This window comes from Spermophilus citellus, assembly GCF_964194105.1.
Source record: "Spermophilus citellus genome assembly, chromosome: 5".
NCBI lineage: Eukaryota > Metazoa > Chordata > Mammalia > Rodentia > Sciuridae > Spermophilus > Spermophilus citellus.
In genome coordinates, this window is record NC_138186.1 from 99,139,217 (window position 1) to 99,158,951 (window position 19,735).

Below are 19,735 nucleotides of genomic sequence, written 5' to 3' on the forward strand. Positions count from 1 at the left end.
ATGAACAAGCAACCATCACCGTGTGTGTGAAAGTACTGCGAACAAGAACCAAGCGGGGCAGAGCACTTTTTGCTTCAAGTAATGGTCAGTAGCTGTGGCCATATTTCAAAGGGCTTATCATGATTCACCATGACTTCTCTCAGACTTGAAAATTACATTACAGTCATGTCAAAACATATCCTTTCTTCTTAAATCTAAAGTCCAACTTTTCTACTCTGAAGCCTTAATTTACTCCCTATGTGTTGGGATTCTCCTCCCTCTTTTCTGACAGGGTTCGGGGCTAACTCAAGCCACATGATTCCCTCAAGGTTTTGCTGGGTCCACATGACACTGTATGAGGTACCCAATGTCATGGGGTAGAGGCTCACTTCAGGGTTCTCCAGCACAATTGCTCATCTCAGGCTCAAATCTCTGTACGAAAAGGTTCCAGTTTTCAACATAAAACCTGAACCACAAACACTGTTTCTTTAAGGAAGAAGGCACCAACTACTGACTGTCCCAACATGTGTTGCTCACATAGGAGATGAGAGACTGATTGAAATGTTTCTAGTTAAGCAGAAAGGAAGAGAAGTGTTTGGGCTGAAATAGAAGCACTGATGTTGCTTTCCTAGTCAAAATGACCATGAGAAGATCTAATTCTCCGTAACTTAGAAGGCACTTCTCTAAAATTTATGTATTTTGTATATATTTACACATATACATTATACGCATGCACATATTTTTTTAAAAAATGAACATAAACACATTCAGTTAATTGCTTTAAATTTGTCTTCTCCTTCCTTCATGCCAAATCAACCACCTACTGTTTTACACGGTCAGTTGTTATTGTAAATTTGCAGTCTCATACCTTTCAGAAGGGAAATATATTTCTGCTAACTTCCTAAAAGTCAACTGAATTTTCCAGTGCCATGCATGTGAAGATAATCTAGAGGCTAACATCATCATTTCCACACACCCTACATTCAACAGAACTTGACTTACCTGTCACACAGGTGCTGTGATGGCCTTACGCTAACAATGTTCTTTTTAGCCTCCCAAACTTTGTAAAAATAAAGTTTTAAAAAGAACTAAAGGCAGCTATTCCTTAATGATAAGAGGGTGAGAACAGGGATACACTCAGTGCTCAGGGCCCAGAGTCCTTTTTCTTAAATCTTTTTTTTTTTTTTTTTTTTTTTTGGTACTGGGGATTGAACCCAGGAGGGCTGAGTTAGTAAGTACCTCCCTAATCTATTGAGGATGGCTTTGAACTCATGATCCTCCTGACTCAGCCTCCTGAGTTGCTGGATTACAGGCAAGCCAGCTACCATGCCTGGCTTGTTTTCTTAAATCTTAGAGGAAGTCTTGCCACAGGTCAGATGTGTGCATAGTCCACTTCACTGTTCCTCATTCATCCCTTTGCAGGCTTATAAGTTATTGAAAATCCTAAAGAGCTTTTGTTTACATGAGTTATATCCATCAATATTTACCATATTAAATATTAAAAATTTAATATTTCATATTAAAGATTAAAACTGAGAAATTTGGGGACACATGAAAACACACATCCCAGAAACCAATTCAGGGATGATGTCATGCACGCCATGTAGCCTCCTAAACAGTGCACTTTGTGCTGAAGAGGGAAAATAATATCTTAGCATCAATATGAAAAGAGCTTTGATCTTGCAGGTGGATCACCTGAAGAGGTCCGAGTGTCCCCAAAGGCCCCCAAACCTCAGTTTGAGAACCACTGGTCTAGCTCAGTTTTGTACATATCAGCAGTATCTTTGAACCGGTAAATGAAGAAATGATATAATACTGAATAAGAGGATATAATGTCCACTTTGAAAAAAATGTACATCATTAAATAAAAAGAGAATCTTTTTCTAGAACATTTCTCTACTTACTATTATCCTTAAACCATTAGTATGTAAAAATGTTCCTTTCTGACAACATATCAAACAGAATGATTCCCAAGTCCAAAACATCTTCATTCATCTCTAACTCAAATGCAAAGCAACAAAAACATTATTCATTAAAAAATGTTTGTGGCTTTCTTATCATTAATGAAATACACAAATACAGAAAAAGTACTGAAAGAGGGAAAGGGGAGGGAGAGAAAAAAGAAGAGATGTAGCCCATGTGTCTATTCTCTGAGAAAAACACTGTCAACATTCTGGGAGATATTTTTCCAGTCTTTTTATCATGCAGTTTAAAAATACAGTCAAATTCCTATCATAAGGATAATTTAATGTCTTTTATTTAAAAATATTTCATGTATAAGAAATGTACACTGCTAAAGAAAATTCAGAGCACACATTTAAAAAAAAGATAATACTTTTAACAGTTTAATGTGCTTCTACAATCTTTTTTGTATGTATATATGCACCTTTCTGAAAAAATGAAATAATGGTTAAAGTGCACACATTACTTTGTAACTTGACTTTTTCTTGATTTATCGAGAACAACTTTTCATGTCATCAATATTCCTCCATCCCTCCTTGGCATTTTCATTTTTTCGTGACTGCACTGTGGTCATTACCTTCAAAAATACCATTTTAATAATATTGTGATGAGCATCTCAGCTAAATTTTTGTACACATTCAATTTTCTTTGAGTTAAGGTTCTAGAAATGAAATGGTGGGGGCAGGGATCAAAGATATATGCATTTTTTAGATTTTGATAAACATTATGCCACCTTGAAAAACGCGTTCTTTGTGTATGAGAGAGCTTGATATTCCTAATTCCCACCTCTACTGAATAAATTTTACAAATACTTGACAACTACTTAGGTGTAAAATACCATCATTTTTAACTTGCATTTCTTTGATACTGTTGAGGCTGTATATTTTCTTATGTTATTTATTTGATCGTATTTATTTCTTCATGGGTCTTACTGCTCTTGGCTCATTTTCTATTAAAGCAGTCATTTTTATCTTATTAGTTGATAAGAATTTCTAATAAATTAGCTAAGTTAACTTTCTGTCATGTATGTTATATATTCTTCCCCAGCTTTTTTAGTCTTTTAGATTAGTTAAGAATGTCTTTTACTGGAAAGAAATTTTGAGGTTTTTACATTGTTTAACTTTTTCCTTGTTTATCATCTCTGCTACTAGAAATGAATAAGGCCTTTCTCTATTCCAAGATCACTAAATGTTTACTGATATTTTCTTTCATGTCGCTAGTTTTAAACTGTGCAGCAGCTCTTCAAAGACTACCACAAGAGGACTTGGCCATGCCTTTAAGGAAATGACAGTGGAAGCTTATTAAATATAGATTGGGCATTTGGTGAAACCACTAAGGGTGTCCTAGAAAGGGGAGCAGAGAAATCTCCTATGTTTATTATTCGCCAGTTCCTCATACTGTACCCAGTAGCTCTGATAACTTGCTCTTCATGGAAGAAGTTTAAAAGGGGAAAAGTTTTAACATTAGGTTTAGTTATTAAACCTTTGGATGTGATGACTCTCCAACTTTTGTACAAATGGAAGCTTCAGATGGAAAAGACCTTAGTTTTGTCCACTGGTATATTTATTGTAAGCACAGTGCAGGGCACTTAGCATGCACTTAATTAATATGTGTCAGAGGATAGGGCTGAGGATGTGGCTCAGTGGTTGAATGTCCCTGGGTTCAATTCCTGGTACCCCACCCGCCCCAAAAAAATGTGTTGGAGGAGCTGGGTGGAAGAGCCAGGAGGAATGAATTCTGAACTTCATAGCTTCATAGTAAGGAGATGCACAGTAAGAAAAACTGTAAATGAAGGCAGGAACTAGGTTTCAGTTTTACTTTTCAGTTGACTGTAGAGATATTGATCTGAGTGTAAACGTGAAACTGCCTCTGACCTGGTGTGGTGGGATGGGTTGCTGAATACTAGAAAACGTCCAGAGAAATATTCTGGTGGTCAGATAATTAATCCGACAATGGCATCTACCCACCAAGAGAGATAAGAGGCACTACTCTACTAGGCTGGATGCTGTGGCACTTATCCAAAGCAATAAAAGTCAGATCTGGCTTTCTTTGAATATAAGAAGGAGGAAACATTTCAGAAGACGATTCTTTTTCATTATGGGGGGAGCTAGAGGGTGATTTTGTGAAACAACAGAAAAAACAAAATTCAAGGCAAAGAACAGCATGTGGCATGCCTTCATGAAAACAAGAACTATGAGAAAGAGAGTGAAGGATCATAATCTCAGGGTTGCTCCTAGGGAAGGAGAGTCTTTCAAGAGCAGAGCAGAGTCCCAGCTGGTGTGGGTTTTGTGAACAAAATACAATATCTAGTGATAATATCTAGTAAATGTACATCATTTCACAGAAGCCTTGCTAGTCTCTGTGAAATCCTACTTTGTGCCCAGTTTGGCTGTGAATGTTTTAAGTAACACACTAAAATCCTCTCATTACAACATAACACAGAATCCAGATGAACCCAAAGCATTAATCCTTTCTGGCAGAAATGTTTAATATGCTATATATAATATTTGATTATGCATAAAACAAGAGAATGATCCAGAGAGGATGAATGAACATTTCCCACAAAATTTAAAAGTTAAATCCCCATTATGAGTTTTTGATCAACATAAATATAAGAAGGTCAACTCTTGCAAAAAGATCTGAAGAGCAAAGAAAAGTTGGAAAAATGGTCTTCAAGTCTGCATAAGGGTAGGGAGAATGAGAGCTTGGGAAAATATGTGCCCCACAGTCTCTTTAACATATAGAGCTCGGACTATACAATAATTAAATCCTGTTTGCAATATTAAAAAGATGATTGGTGTGAGGCCAAATTCCATGTACACTGGCCTCAGGAAACAGTGCCAGATCTGATGAGCCTGTGCCTTGGGCCTTTTTCTTCTCTACCAGTGCTAACACACTGATGCACTAGCCATCTGAAGGCCATAGCTACACCTTGGTGATTCCTCATACCCTGGCACAGATGGGAATTCAAAATGTGAGGAATGAAGGTTCCACCTGGTGGGGAAAGTGCATTGGCTATCAGGTTAGCCTTGTTTTAGTAAGACAAACTGCTAATGACCTTAAAACATTCATGTGTTTTTTGGAAGATCATCCCTGATTAAACCCCAAAAGACCTGCCAGTACATAACTGGGACCAGGATCGTCCTGGTGGCTCACAGGAATAACAAGGATCTAGAACTCTGCAGCCATCCCCCTTTCTGACACTTCCCAACAGAAATGTCCCACCAGCTAGCTGGAATCTAGGGAGGAAGAAGAGTGTTACAGTGTGTGTCCAATGAAAAGAAGTAGGTGCAGCTCAAATGTCTCCAACTTTCTAGGAACAAATCTACTCAGAACACCAGTCACACCCACAACAATGTTTCTAACTTACATGCCTCATGGATGAGATGATTCTCCAATTTAATTTGTGCTGAGAAGAGCTATTTCCTTCCCAGAGAGTGACCTACTCTTTGTCTTATGCCAAGAAAAATGCTGAACTATAGAGGTGACACATCATGCTTAATCACTACTTTCAATTGAAATAACATAAAATAAAGCCCTCGCTCAGCCACTCAGGCAGAACAAGTTATCCCAAGCACAGACACACCTACTTAGACACTCAAAATTTCTGAGGAGTCTGGTTCCCAGCTGGGTGTTGAGAACAAGCCCATGAGTTGCCCTGGAGAATCTTGGGGCAGGGCTGCTGCAGCATCCTGTACGTGCTAATGGGAGATTTCCCAAGAACTGTCTTAGCTTTTTCATGCATCAAACTCTAAGAAGTCAAGGTTTGCATCAGGAGCTCATACCCCATCTGCAATGGTGACAGTGGAGAACACCTGCCTACCTTCCAGCATTCCCAGAGCTGACTTCTTACTGGCTACCCAAAGGTGAATAGTTAAGCCAGATAAGGAGGGGTTGGAGGGCCACTCAGCACAAGGTTTTTTTCTCTTTGGTTTGGCTCACCAAATGAAAACCTCTCAAAAGCATTGCATTTTTTTTCTGGTCTTCTCAAGCAGAATAAAGATGCCACAGCCTCCCATAAAGCTTCAGCCTAGGAAACAGGAGGTTGGCATGGCCTTCTCCAGCATTCTGCAAGGACTGAAAAGGCCTGGGGCCCACTGGAGATTTTTCTCATGATGGGAAAAATCTGTCTGTCCTGAAGTAAAAGGATCTCAATAAGTCAAATGGGCTTTCTCAAGTCTAGGGACTCCATAAGACTTTTCAAGACCAAATCACCTAAAAATGCTATCCAACACCAACACAACTCATTGACTGCCCACTGACCATGCAAAAACACATCTCTGGAAATGTCTCTTCTGGTTTTTAAAGTCTTCATCTGGTCCATCCTTCTTCTCTGGGTTCACCTTGACCATCTTCCTCTAAGTACTTCTCAACTAGGAGGTGATTTTGTCTCCCCCAAGGAACATTGAACAATATCTGGGAAAATTTTTGGTTGTCAAGATTAGAGGCCAGGTGCAGTGGTACACACCTGTAATCCCAGGAGGATAGTGAGTTCAAAGGTAGCCTCAGCAAGGTCAAGGTGCTAAGCTCCTCAGTAAGACCCTGTCTCTAAATAAAATACAAAATAGGGCTGGGGATGTGGCTCAGTGGTTGACTGCCCCTGAGTTCAATCCCCAGTATTTCCCCCCATTCTTTCAAAAGATTATAGAATGAGGGAAAAGAGGTTACCAAAATCTCTACAATGCAGAAGACAGTTAACTCACTACAAAGGATTATCTGGTCAAAATATTTGGAGCTGCTGGGAAACTCTTTTCCAGCCATACCAACCTCTTTTTGCTCTCTAAACTTGCCAGACTTTCTCATGAGCTGTTGCTGCTTTTTTGTTGTTGTTGTTTTTTAAGTGCTGGGGATAGAACCCAGGGCTTCATGCATGCTAGATACGTGCTCTACCACTTAGCCAAATCCCCAGCCCTCACATGCTTCAGTGCCTAGCACAGGCTAATTCCTTTATCTAGAATACACTGTCCTGCATTCTATATCAGGAACTTACCATCTAGATCCAATTCAAAATGTCCCCTCTTCTCTATTGCCCTTCCCAAGTCCCAGAGTGGGAAGTTCCTTTCTGTGTTTATGGAGCTTCTGGTACATACTTCATCAGAACATAAAGCCACACTGATCCAAGGTAGTTTGTTACCTGGTAAAACTTTGGTCACCTTGACCAAGTCCCATTTATCAATCCCCAAAGTGCCCATTTGGTAAGTAAGTACTGTTTGTCAAATCAATCAGGGAACAAATGGAAATGCTGCAGATGCACCTTAGACTCTCTTATAACTACTTCTAAGAAACAACGCTGTCCCAGGAAAAGAAACAATCTGTGAGGTGAACAGAGAGCCTACATCTTGGGAGCAAATCTTTACCCCTCACACATCAGATAGACCACTAATCACTAGGGTATATGAAGAACTCAAAAAGCTAAACACCAAAAAAACAAATAACCCAATCAGTAAATGGGCCAAGGACCTGAATGGACACTTCTCAGAAGACGATGTACAATCAATCAACAAATACATGACAAAATGTTCATCATCGCTAGCAATTAGAGAAATGCAAATCAAAACCACTCTAAGATTTCATCTCACTCCAGTCAGAATGGCAGCTATTATGAAGACAAACAACAATACGTGTTGGCGAGGATGTGGGGAAAAAGGCACACTCATACACTGCTGATGGGACTGCAAATTGGCACAGCCAATGTGGAAAGCTGTAGGGAGATTTCTTGGAAAAATTGGAAATGGATTCACCATTTGACCCAGCTGTCTCTCTCCTTGGTCTATACCCAAAGGACTTAAAAACAGCATACTACAGGGACATATCCACATCAATGTTTATAGCAGCATAATTCACAATAGCTAAACTGTGGAACCAACCTAGATGCCCTTCAATAGATGAATGGATAAAAGAAATGTGGCATACATACAAAATGGAATATTATTCAGCAATAAAAGAGAATAAAATCATGGCATTTGCAGGTAAATGGATGTTAGAGAAGATAATGCTAAGTGAAGTTAGCCAATCCCCCAAAACCAAATGCTGAATGTTTTCTTTGATATAAGGAGGCTGATTCATAGTGGGATAGGGAGAGGGAGCATGGGAGGAATAGAAGAAGTCTAGATAGGGCAGAGGGGTTGGAGGGGAAGGGAGGGGGCATGGGGTAATTAATGATGGTGGAATGTGATGACCATTATTATCCAAACATGTACGAAGACACGAATTGGTGTGAATATACTTTGTATACAACCAGAGATATGAAAAATTGTGCTCTATATGTGTAATAAGGATTGTAATGCATTCTGCTGTCATATATAAAAAACAACAGGGGCTGGGGATGTGGCTCAAGCGGTAGCGCGCTCGCCTGGCATGCGTGCGGCCCGGGTTCGATCCTCAGCACCACATACCAACAAAGATGTTGTGTCCGCCGAGAACTAAAAAATAAATATTAAAAATTCTCTCTCTCTCCCTCTCTCTCTCCCCCTCTCTCACTCTCTCTTTAAAAAAAAAAAAAACAACAGCAGCAGATATTTATCAAATGTTTGTAATGTAGACAGGAACTGTATGAAGGTCTGGTATATACATTAACTCATTTTACCTTTTCAACAACCCTTTGAGATAGGTTCCACTATTATTAGCATTTTACAAATGGAGAAACAGAGGCATTAAGAAGTTAATCCACTTGCCAAGGTGGCTTAGCTTTGAAGTCAAAGCCCGAAACTAGAAAGCTAACATCCTTAAAGCTAACATCTGGCAGAGCAGATATTTACTCTCAGAAAGTCTGGCTCAGAGACTCAATCTCCTAATATTCATGCTAAGGCAGTTATACCAACAATCAATCTTTTAGCCACTCAGAAGCCTGTGGAAAAAACAAGTGATACCTTCAGGGACCTATACAACTAGGGAGTGATCACCTCATGTGACTCCATCAGAAACACTTCACGGGGAACGATCATATAATACTCCAACCTCCTCATACGATGGAAAGACACATGTGCCCAGGAAAATCATGATACCATGGGAAAATAGAAATGCTGATTCAAAGTACCTTTTTCTGGGTTGAGGATGTAGCTCAGTGGTAGAACATTTGTCTAGTATGTGCAAGGCTCTGGATTTGATTCTCAGTACTGAATTTAAAAAAAAAAAAAAAACCTCAAAACAGATAACAAAAAAGAAAAAACAAAGTACCTCTTACCTTGTTCATACTGCAGGGATGGTAGCAAGGGATCAGACATGTCACAATGCGAGGCAGCTGTTGAAGATCCTTTTTGTTCCTGGAGCCCTCACTTCCTGAAGCTGACAGCTGCACTGTGAACACACACAAGTAGTTCATCAGTCAGTGCTGAGGAACGCTCAAAGCTAGGATGGCCCCATCCATGTCTGTGCTGTCCAATATGGTGGCCGTGTGTGTGGCTATTGAGCCCACAGTGGCACTACTGGGCTGCAGGGGAAGTCATTGAGTCTGGCACAAAGTGGTACTGCTCACCTATTTTAAGGAAGTCAAAGCCATAAAGTAGAAATAGCCAATTTTTAAACTGTATGTAATTTTAATTAAATTTAAATAGCCAATGTGTTTGGTGGCTACCATTTAGACAGTGCAGATCTAAATATCAAATCTAGAGTCTTGAGGTAGATTGCTAGGTTCTGAGCATGCTAGTGGCTAGCTAATATTGTGTGTATATTAAGACTGCAGATCACAGGGACAAGAACATTCACTGATTCAATAATAATTTTTTTTAATAAGGTCTGGGTACTAAGGATTTAGTGATCAATAATACAGAGAGGCCAATGACTTAGGTGTTTCTGCTTGGGCTCTGAACTCCTCAAAAGGGCAAGAGACAAGTGTGTGAGCAGCAGCGCCGGTCCAGACCTCAGCGCAATCTCCTGTTGCCCAGCAGGCACAGAGGATAGGAAGGCACATGCTGGAGCCTGACTATGTCACTGCCCAGGATTAATACGTAGAACTACACAGAGCTCCTTGGGAGGCGGTGTTCCAACAGGGAATCCAGGAGGTGAGTTTTTCTTGGGCCAAATGAACCAAACAAACCAGCTCTCCTCAAAATGGAATAGAGTCTGTGTTTTCATTGATGGTATTTGTTCTTAACACAGGTTTGAAGTATTTGAATTACATTTTAGAGTAAAATAATTTATGGTATGGTTTTTGGAGTACTCAATTAATCAAATATTAAAGAAAAAAGAAAGAAAGAAAATGTCTCCAATCACTTAAATAGATTTGTAGACTTTTCCTTTGAAAGGTGCTTATGGGCAGACCTGAGAGGAAAACAAAACACTGTCTGCTTCCTTACAGTCACCTGATTTATGCAGTATTTTTTCAGGTTGCTTCTAGGAAAGATTTATATGTCTGAACCTTCCCATGAAAAATAGAATAGGAAGTTTAATTGGAACCCCGGTGCTTTAAAGTCTTTAAATGCATTATTATAATCTTAACAAGATAGAATAGGAAAAGAAAAAAGCACTCATAATCCCTCTAGCTCACCACAACCACCTTTAGCTCTTAGTAATCAGCCTTTGTCTATTAGAGAGTGACATGTTTGTTGAATACAGGACATGGAGAGTCTGCATGTTGATATTCCCCATATTTACATCTTATACTGGCAAGAAAGCAATTCTCCCATTATATTTTCAAAAGATAAATTTCAATTTCATATACATTACTTCTATGAACACAATATTGTTAATTTTTAAAAAAGCAAAAAATAGGGAGAAATAATTTCAAACTACTGTAGACAGAGATTCCAAAGACAATGCCACATTCAGTTACAGCAGTAACACATTTTCACAATGATGTATGACAAGGAGAATTCTGGAATTCTGCCTCTGGAGCATCAAACATCCAAATATCTCATGAGTACAAGAGATCTGGAAAATCATGGCTACAGGGTCAAGAAAATTTGGTATCTAATTCTAATTCATTTAAGAGGGACTAAAAAAAAAATCAGTACATAACTTAGTCTTTGAATTTCCAGAAGCAGATGCCAACGGATTTCTGAGTTTTAAATCAGAACTCTATACATGCTGTTTTCTTCTTCTTAATATATGTATCTGTCCATTTAAACATTACTGCCTGGTACTTAACTGGAAAACTGTCCCAATGCCTTGCAGACACCCAATGTCACAATTCTGCTTGAATATTCACATTGGTATTAACATAGGAAATGGGCACAAGAAGCTAATAACAAGCAAATGAGGATTCTTGAGCACAGCTTCCCTCAGGGGCTCACCCAGGTCCAACTGTGCCACCGGTCCCCATTCCCTGAGAACACAGTTTGCACTAAACTAATTATGGATCTCTCCCTGTCCCTTACCTAAATGCTCTTGTCATTTTCACATATGTCTATAAACCAGACTAAAATTTCTTTGAGGAAAATATCAGTCACCTAGAATATTCTTAATAAATATTATGAATAGATTTTTTAAATTTTTTTTTCTTAGCTCTCACTCACAGAACCTAGGATGATATAGACTTTAAACTCTGAATCTTAAAAACAATGATAATCATTGCAAAGATAATCATTGATTATCTTTGGGGTTTTTATTACAAAAAAAAGAAAAATTATTTAATGCTTGGATTGTAAATCTTTTAAAAAATACTATTAAGACTATTAAACAGATGTATAGTATTCAAAACCATACAATATACTCTTAAATATGGGCTGGGGTTGTGGCTCAGTGGTAGAGCACTCACCTCGAATGCCTGAGTCACTGGGTTCGATCCTTAGCATCACATAAAAATAAATAAATAAAATAAAGTCACTGTGTCCATCTACAATTACAGAAAAAAAAATTAATATTCTCATTTAGTATGATGTCAGTCTGAGTGGTAGTTTTCCTAACCTGACACAGAGGGGTTAAAAAGTTCTTCCTGGTCCTGCTGTAAAAAGCAGAAGACCCTGGGATAGAAGTGACTTCATTTCAAGGTACTATGGAATTGGAGCAAGTACAAAGACCACAAATGAAAGATAAACCCAACCTTCCCTGCCACCAATAAAACATACATTCCCCACAAAGACTACCATTAAAGAAAACACCTCAGAGAACAGATGACAGTTTTAGAAAATGGGTCAGTTTGCTTCTGGACAGCAACCAGAAAGACTGGCCTCCTTCTATCAAGTACTTTCCATCTCTTTTGAAACAGAGAGAACCTGGTTGTCTTGTAGCCAATTTAGTTTATGAAGAAGCACAGAGAAATCAACATCTTAATAAATCAGTCTACATCTTAAATACAAAGCATCAAGGGAAAAGATCCCTGAGTTGCCGTGGTAGATAAGGGTGTTTTGTTTTTATTCTATTTTTCAATGTTTCTTTTGAATCTTTTAAGAAGTTGGAGTTTGGGTACAGAACAAAAAGGAAACACACTTTCATTTAAAGGGTACCTTGAGAAAGCCAATCCTATAAGCCAACATGTGACTTCTACTCAGTTGATCCTAATTGTGTTGGCTCAATGAGCAATGAAGCCTGTGGCAACCATAGGTTTCTAAAAGGTTAATGGAATGTAATTCATCTTTTGAGAGAAATAGAAGAAGAATGGGTAAGCAGGCAGGTCAAGAGAGAGCATAAGAAGACAAGAGGGGCTTAGGGTGTTGTTCAGTGGGTAGAGTGCATGGCCAGTATGCATGAGGAGCTGGGTTCAATTCCAGCACCAAAAGAAGAACGACAAAAAGAGAAAAGAGGGGAATGGGAGGGTTTACCAAGAGGAGGAAAGTAAAGATCGATAAACAAACAAAGACACCTACAGACAGTTTTGGTGATATGGCCAAGTGCCCCTCACCAGCCAGGTCCTCGCTACGACAGAGACCCAGAGCTTCAGTCTCCTGGTGACAATTCCACATCTTTTGGCGTCTCTAGAGTTCTATGCTCTCGTGGCTTGGGCGTTAGCAAGTGGGAGTTGGAGAAAAGAGAAGACTGGGCCTACCTGTTTCACCACTACTTATTTACTATCAACCTCCACCTACCACAGAGTCTGTTTTACCTGGATCACTGCTCAGGTGGTTTAGAGGTATGATGAGAATCACATACACCAACTTTATTCTAGCCTCCCGACTCTAAGAGATGCTTAAAAGTATCAAGGACTGTTTTCTTTGTGTGCCATGCCTTGCCCTTGCAAATGCAGCTGATACTTATTGCCAACAGAGAATGGAATATGATGGCGTGGGCTTTTCTCTCCATTCCAACTCCCCACTCCCTCCTGAGAGGCTAATTCTGTACTTTTTAAAAAAAATATATCTCAAAGCTGTGTAGCCCAGGCACTCCAAAGAGATATACCCAGCAAGTCACTCTTCACAACGTCAAGGTCACTGGCTTTTAAAAAGACATAATATATCCCGAGACCAGTCTGTGGAATGGACTCCTGTCCCTCCTCTTCCTGCCAGCAGCTTAAGTAAAGGGCTGGAGCATGAGGACTCATGCCAGATCCAAGGGTTTGCAGTGAAGTAACAAATAACTTTGGAGAGAAAGGGCAAAGAAGTGTATAGAGGAAATGCTCAAAAATCTAGGATTTAGGAGCTTGGGGAATCATATGAACAGGTAAGGGGAAAAAATCCCCAATTTTCTCCATCCTATGTTTAGGTCTAGAATAATTCACTTGACTCAGAAGTCAATTCCTGATAACTTTCAACTGGAATCCTTGTCCAAGACTAAACAAATGTAGGCCATTTTTTTTTTAAAATAGAAATCTAGTTCAATCTCTTTCTTCCACAATAAGGGGGCATGGTGCTAGGATTAATGACCCAAAGACAAAGGAACAAACAGACCCAAGTTCCTACCCCAAACACACATGTCCCAAGTCACTGTCTCATTCCTTTTTTTTTCCCCCCAAAAAAAGAGGCAGAAAACCAGGGTAGAGTCGCCGGGGAGTTCCTTGCAAGTCCTTCTCTATCCTCCAAGTTACAAGCTGTGATCTTGCAGGACCTCAGAGTCCTCACCACCCCTGAGGCAGCAAGCAACACAACATGGTTCTGACCCAAGAGGCTGGACAATGTCTGCCATCTGCCTTTCTCCCCTGTGCTCTACCTTCACAGCACAGCGCAACACAGAAAACACACATCCTAAGCCCGAAGGATGAGAGCATCTTCCCACCAACTCATCAAAGTCCTTCTTCCCCAAGGGTAGGGTAGGTGATATGAAAATTAGTATTCTGAATTTTAACTAATATATATGTTATGGTTCAATAGGAAATTGTGATTAAATAAAGAGTAAATGAGAGGGTTTTTTTTTCTTTGAACACAAATAAACTGGTCTAAGAGCCAGAAAAGGATGAATTAAAGGCAGTAAAGGGCCAAGAGTGTCGGGGACTTTCACAAAACCACTTCTGGTGCACATGCTAGGGCTTTCCCATGGTTAGATCATATGGATAACTGAAGTTTAGCTTCAGGGCCATCACTATAAGAGGCCAATTCCATCTCCCAGTAATTAAAGACTATCGCAAGTCACAGGCACAGGACTGAAGAATCCCCACAAGAGGTTACGTGATCCAGCTGCTTCCTTTACCTGGGTGACTATCTAACCAGGAATCCCAAAGTCAGATGCTAATAGGTGTCAAGAAGAATTACGATGATGAACAGCCAGGCCTGAGATGATGGGAAGAGACTGTGTCTGCCATTCAGTGCCATCCCCAGCAAAACAAGAATGAGGCTTGAATATAGCCCAGAGCTGCTGCTATATTCAAGAAAGCCAGGAAATTTGAACAGTATATAAAACACTTGCTTTTTTAATGTTGGAAACTTACATTAACACTTTGGAACTCCTGCAGGGGTTGGATGTGGTGGACCAATTTGCACCTTCTACTGTCAATGACCTGGAGAGTCAGTCAGAGGATTCTTCACAACTTTAAATCTCACAACTCACTCCCAGGCCCCTAGAAGGTTATGCAGTGGCAGTTTCTAGCCAAGAAAGCATATAAAGCAAGGCCTGGGAGCCAAGTCAGTCAGTCTGAACATCAACTCTCCTTGGCATGTGATTGTGGTAAGTTGCTGGCCCTCTCTGAGTCTGTGTTGCTTCCTCCCTAAAGTTGAGAAAAATTCTTTACATTTCCCAAAATTGTTTTGAAGACCAGGTGGTATAACATAAAGAGAAGAATCTGCTGCTCCCCACCCACATTCAACATCCTCATTTGGCATTAAATTGCAGGTAGGTGCTCACCTCTCAATCATCATTCTGGGTTATAAGCATTTCAAGAAAACTTGTCTTTTTGACTTAGTACCCAAATACCCAGCATCTATTCTGCTGACTTATATACAGAAGGCACTAAATGTATGCCAAGTTTAATTTTAAGGTTTAGGAAGATCTTCCTGTAATCTGGTATCAGTCGAGCTTACTTCCTTCCATTCATTCTATCCTAACACTTTAATGTCAATATATATTTCTTAACCACTTTTACACAAAATATTTTTGAGGCTAAATGAAAAAAAAAAGAATAAAATATTGAAGATTTTTGTCCTGAAAAGAATGGCACCACTTTAGCTTGGAGTACTATCTGCACACAATTGTGAGCATTACTCTCTTTGTGCCTCAGAAGAAAAACGTTAAACATGAGAGATTCCATCAACCTGCTAGTACAGGAAGAATCATGTTTTAATCTGAACACCTTGATCTCATGTCTGACAATAATGTATGTCCCTATGAGGAGTGTCCTTGGGGGCAGTCCAGAGCTCTAGGCAGCTCCTGACCCATTTGACCACTTTGGAGTGACAAGGTTTAATTTTATTCATCTAGGATAAAGGTTTCCCAACCATGTGCCTGATCTACCTAGGTTTCTTTGATCTTATGCTTATGCAATTTCAGCTTCCCTCTTCCTCGGGAGGTTTGCTGCAAATTCAGGCAAACCCATTTCCTATGATTTGGTGGGAAGCTGAAATAGACAGCTTAGTGGTTACTTCAGAATGGCCCAATCTAAAAGAAGCAATAAACTGAGGGGAGTCAGGTCTCTTTTCAGTAAAAGGTTTCCAGTTATGAATTTATTCTCAAGAAGACCTGGAGGATGGGCTGTATTGAGAGAAGATCACCTTAATGGGTGACATAGTTTACAGCTGAAGATCATCTGCTTGGTAAAGTGGGTTTATTCCTCGTTCCTCATTAATCCCCATAACAAAGCTCTACCCAGCAGGATGAGCTGTGGTGGGAGCAATCCAGGGGATCCACTGTTGACCTCTGCTTTCTCCAGAGTCAGATTCTGTGCTTTCCATTGCCAGCTTCCTCTGAGTAAGGCTTATTCTTTCTGAGGGAATGCCTCATGATAGGTTGTTAAGCATCTGCACAGGGATCTGGTGTTTGCTTCTACCAGGGCCCAGGGCTCTCAGTGTTCTCAAACCAGTTTCTATGTCAAAATAGCTAAAGTTTTCCCACCACACAGGTGGCATTACTACAAATATCACAACATTCAAATGCTTGGCCCTGTATTTTCAGCTCCAGTTCCAGACCCACTGTGGAGTGGGATATCCTCTAGAGCCAACAGCAGATCTAAAACACTGTCAGGCCAGTGACATCTCTGTCTTCTGATTCCTGGGAATTCCCTTTCCTTCTTTTAGCTCATAGAGACCTGAAAATATCTTTTTTTTCTTTTCTTTTTCTTTTTCCTTTTTTTTTTCTTTTTTGTAGCATAAGCTATATTGTTGTGACTCATCTCTAACTCTTCCTCAGTGCAGAGTGACATCTGGTTATAAAAAAGGACTTGAAAGTGGTCTAGGCCTTAAGAAATGCACCCTCAGAAAGTATGATAGCAACCACCCAGGCTGCTGCTCCAGGAAGAAGGCTGTCTTCCTGCCCAAGGCTGCACTTTCTCACAGGACAAGGTCTGTCCTCAGTTCTGTGGAAAGGAATCTGCCTTATGTTCATTTTTTCATAAAATATAATTGAATGGCTGCATGCTGATTTCATAGGGTAAGTGAGGCAAAGACGGCATGAAATGAAACAAAGATACAACCATCTCACCATGTCACAGCCAGGGTCTGTAGGGAGTGGCTGAAATCTCCAACAGCAGCCAAGAGACAAGCCACAGAAAACGGCTGGCCAGCAGCGTCTGACCTGAAGGCCGGGTCCCTTGGGCCTCCTCTGATCTCATTACAGCAGTCCACACTAGTCCTCACAAAACAAACAGAGGAAATTTATGCCTGCCCTAGCTGTGGAAAACTCTACATTCCTTCTTAACGAGAGTTCCAGCTTCTGAGACCACAGCCACCCTGTGATGGGGAGGATGTCGGCTTTGTGCCCAAGAAAGCACCGTCACTGCCACCTCCTTTCCCTCTTTCTAGGGTTGCACACAAAGGTGCTGAGCTTGGGGCCTGGGCTCTCTGGGCTGGTCCCTAATGAGAAGTTCCCTTGCTGCTAATGTCAACATCCCAAGGGTTAGACAGTCCAGCTATTTCCTCTGGAGTAGCTCTGGGAAAGGCTCTACAAGTCAGCCTTGAAGGATTCCACCTGCTAAGGTCAGAATTCTAAGAAAGTTTTGTTTTGTTTTAACAAAAACAGAACTCCAGGTCTTCTGGTAGGGAAAATGTCTCCCTTAAATACTCTTGCCTGCATTTTAGAAAACTTCACCTAAGTTGGGATTCCTATGTAAAATGACAGAATAGAAGAATGGGTGTCTACCTGTGAGCTGCAATCTCAGTGGTAAAGCATCGGCTCAGCATAATCCACAAGCTTCAGGCCCTGCTTTCAAACCCCAACACCATACAAAGGCAGAAGGCAAAGCATCACTTTATATCCTTTAATTCAATCTCAGAAGTAACTGAATGCTCAGCTCACTCAGTAAAGAGTGAACTGCTAAACCAAAATAAGAATGTAGAGCAGTTCTAAGTCAGGGTGATTTTTGTCACCCAGGGGACATTTGGCAATATAAAGACACATTTTTGGTTGTTACTGCTGGGGGAGGTTGATACTGGCATCTAGTGGGCAGAGGCCCCCCAAAGAAGAATTATCAATGTCAATAGTGCTGAGACAAGAAGCCTTGCTGGAAAGGGAACACTCAAGGATATGGGTAGATTTAAAACAAAGATGACTCACAATTAACTTTACACTTATGTTGATGTCATGCAGTCTGGTGATAACAAAATGCAGACAATTAATAACCACAAATTTTACCAGTTCTCTCCTCCTGAAAAATAAATAAAAGCTTCCTTAACTACTCAGAGTAAGAGCATTAGTCGCCTGGGAAAAAGTGGTATGACTTCAGTGTTAGATTATATTATCAGCAACATCAAGAGAGTGCTGTGTTTGTTCCAGGTCAAGGTGTGATCTGAATGCCTCCTATCAACATTCAGTGATGACTACTGGCAGAAGGAATTTATGAGCTAAGCTCTATGATTTCCGAAACCATACAGGTAACCTAAGTATATCTAGTTCTGGAAAAAAGTGATAAAATGTCTCAATATTTAAAATACTAACAAAAGTATTTTATTTTATTTATTTTTTTAAGAGAGAGAGAATTTTAATATTTTAATATTTCGGCAGACACAACATCTTTGTTGTATATGGTGCTGAGGATTGAACTTCGGCCGCACGCATGCCAGGCGAGCGCACAACCGCTTGAGCCACATCCCCAGCCCCCTAACAAAAGTATTTTAAATGGAACCTTGTTGATGTTAACCTACATTCTAGGGTGGCTAAAAAAAAAAAAAAGCAAAAAAAAAAAAAAAAAAAAAAGCAGAGTAGGGTTCAAAATAAATGCAGAAATGAAGAATTGCAGAAATGCATCATAATGAAAATAATCATGGTGCAGCAGGAAAAGGGAGGTACTGGGGGACAAAATTGACTAAATTTTATTGTAATATTGTGTGCATGTGCAAATATGTAACAACAAATTCCAATATTATGAATAATTATAATGTGCTAATAAAAAAAGAAAAAAGAAATAAACATGGTGCATACTTTGAAATGCTTTTCCTTTCTAATTTTCTGTCCTTATTTCCATACAGTTCCCTCTACCTGGCACACTTTCATTGCATTTGATGGAAGATTGTACATTGAGGTTACTCAGTCATTATTCACTTATGAACTCTTCTATTCCAGCAAAAGAAGGGGGGCAAAAAAAAATCCCATGTAAGCAAATTTGAAGAAGAAAAAGAATTTTGTGAGTGAGCAGGAACCACTTTTTAATGGAATGTTTTAAAGACTGTGGCATAAACAGTAAACAAAACTGATTCACTAATGTTAATACTGTTTACTGCTATGTAAGAACCAGGCTTTTTTTTTTTCTTAATGCCCCCAAAGCTAGAGGAAAATTAATATTATGGCAGGGAAAACTGATCCCTTCCTTGACATTTCAAAATCATTGCTCAATTCTTCTTGAGCAAGGAAACCATAGTAATGACTCTATTTTACCTACCGCAATTATGGTACACCTCACAGCAATTCTCCTTACAATATCCCCTTTCCTCCTTCCACTCAAGTCCTGCTAAATAATCTCTGGAAACCATTAACTAAGAGTCCTGTTCCAATTTTCCTCTTCTCCCCCCTGCTTCCTCAGTCATGCTGGCGTCAGGACAAAGCAAACTTGTATTACATCACAGCGAAAACTCATTTTCTCTAAACCAGCTCATTGGTAGTTTACTGCTACTGGAACCCAATGCTGTCAACAGTGTGGTCTTTGTTTGGTGGGTGTTTCTTTAAAAAAAAAAAAATTTTTTTTTTTTAAGTTTCCCGTACCTCTTTCCTCTTTTAAATAGAGGCAAGCTGTTGGAGGCGCCTCTCTAGCCTGGCTCCACCCTGCTCAGTAAACTAGACATTACCTTATACACAAATGACTCTAAGGCATTCCTCAGTCTAGCTGCCCGCTGCAAAATTCCTGTGCTCC

General features: G+C 39.8%; 1 protein-coding gene across 11 annotated transcripts in view; it reads right to left on the minus strand.

Moving 5' to 3' along the window:
• BACH2 (BTB domain and CNC homolog 2) overlaps positions 1-19,735 on the minus strand; it is a 361,249-nt gene that overhangs the window by 270,207 nt on the left and 71,307 nt on the right. For 9 of the 11 annotated variants that reach the window (XM_081296113.1, XM_081296111.1, XM_081296115.1 and 6 more), the window contains exon 2: positions 9,125-9,237. In XM_081296113.1, coding sequence (XP_081152239.1) covers positions 9,125-9,133 — 9 coding nt within the window. In that variant the 5' untranslated portion in view covers positions 9,134-9,237. The remainder of the gene's footprint in view (positions 1-9,124; positions 9,238-19,735) is intronic. The other 2 variants (XM_081296108.1, XM_081296106.1) reach the window with 1 other exon arrangement.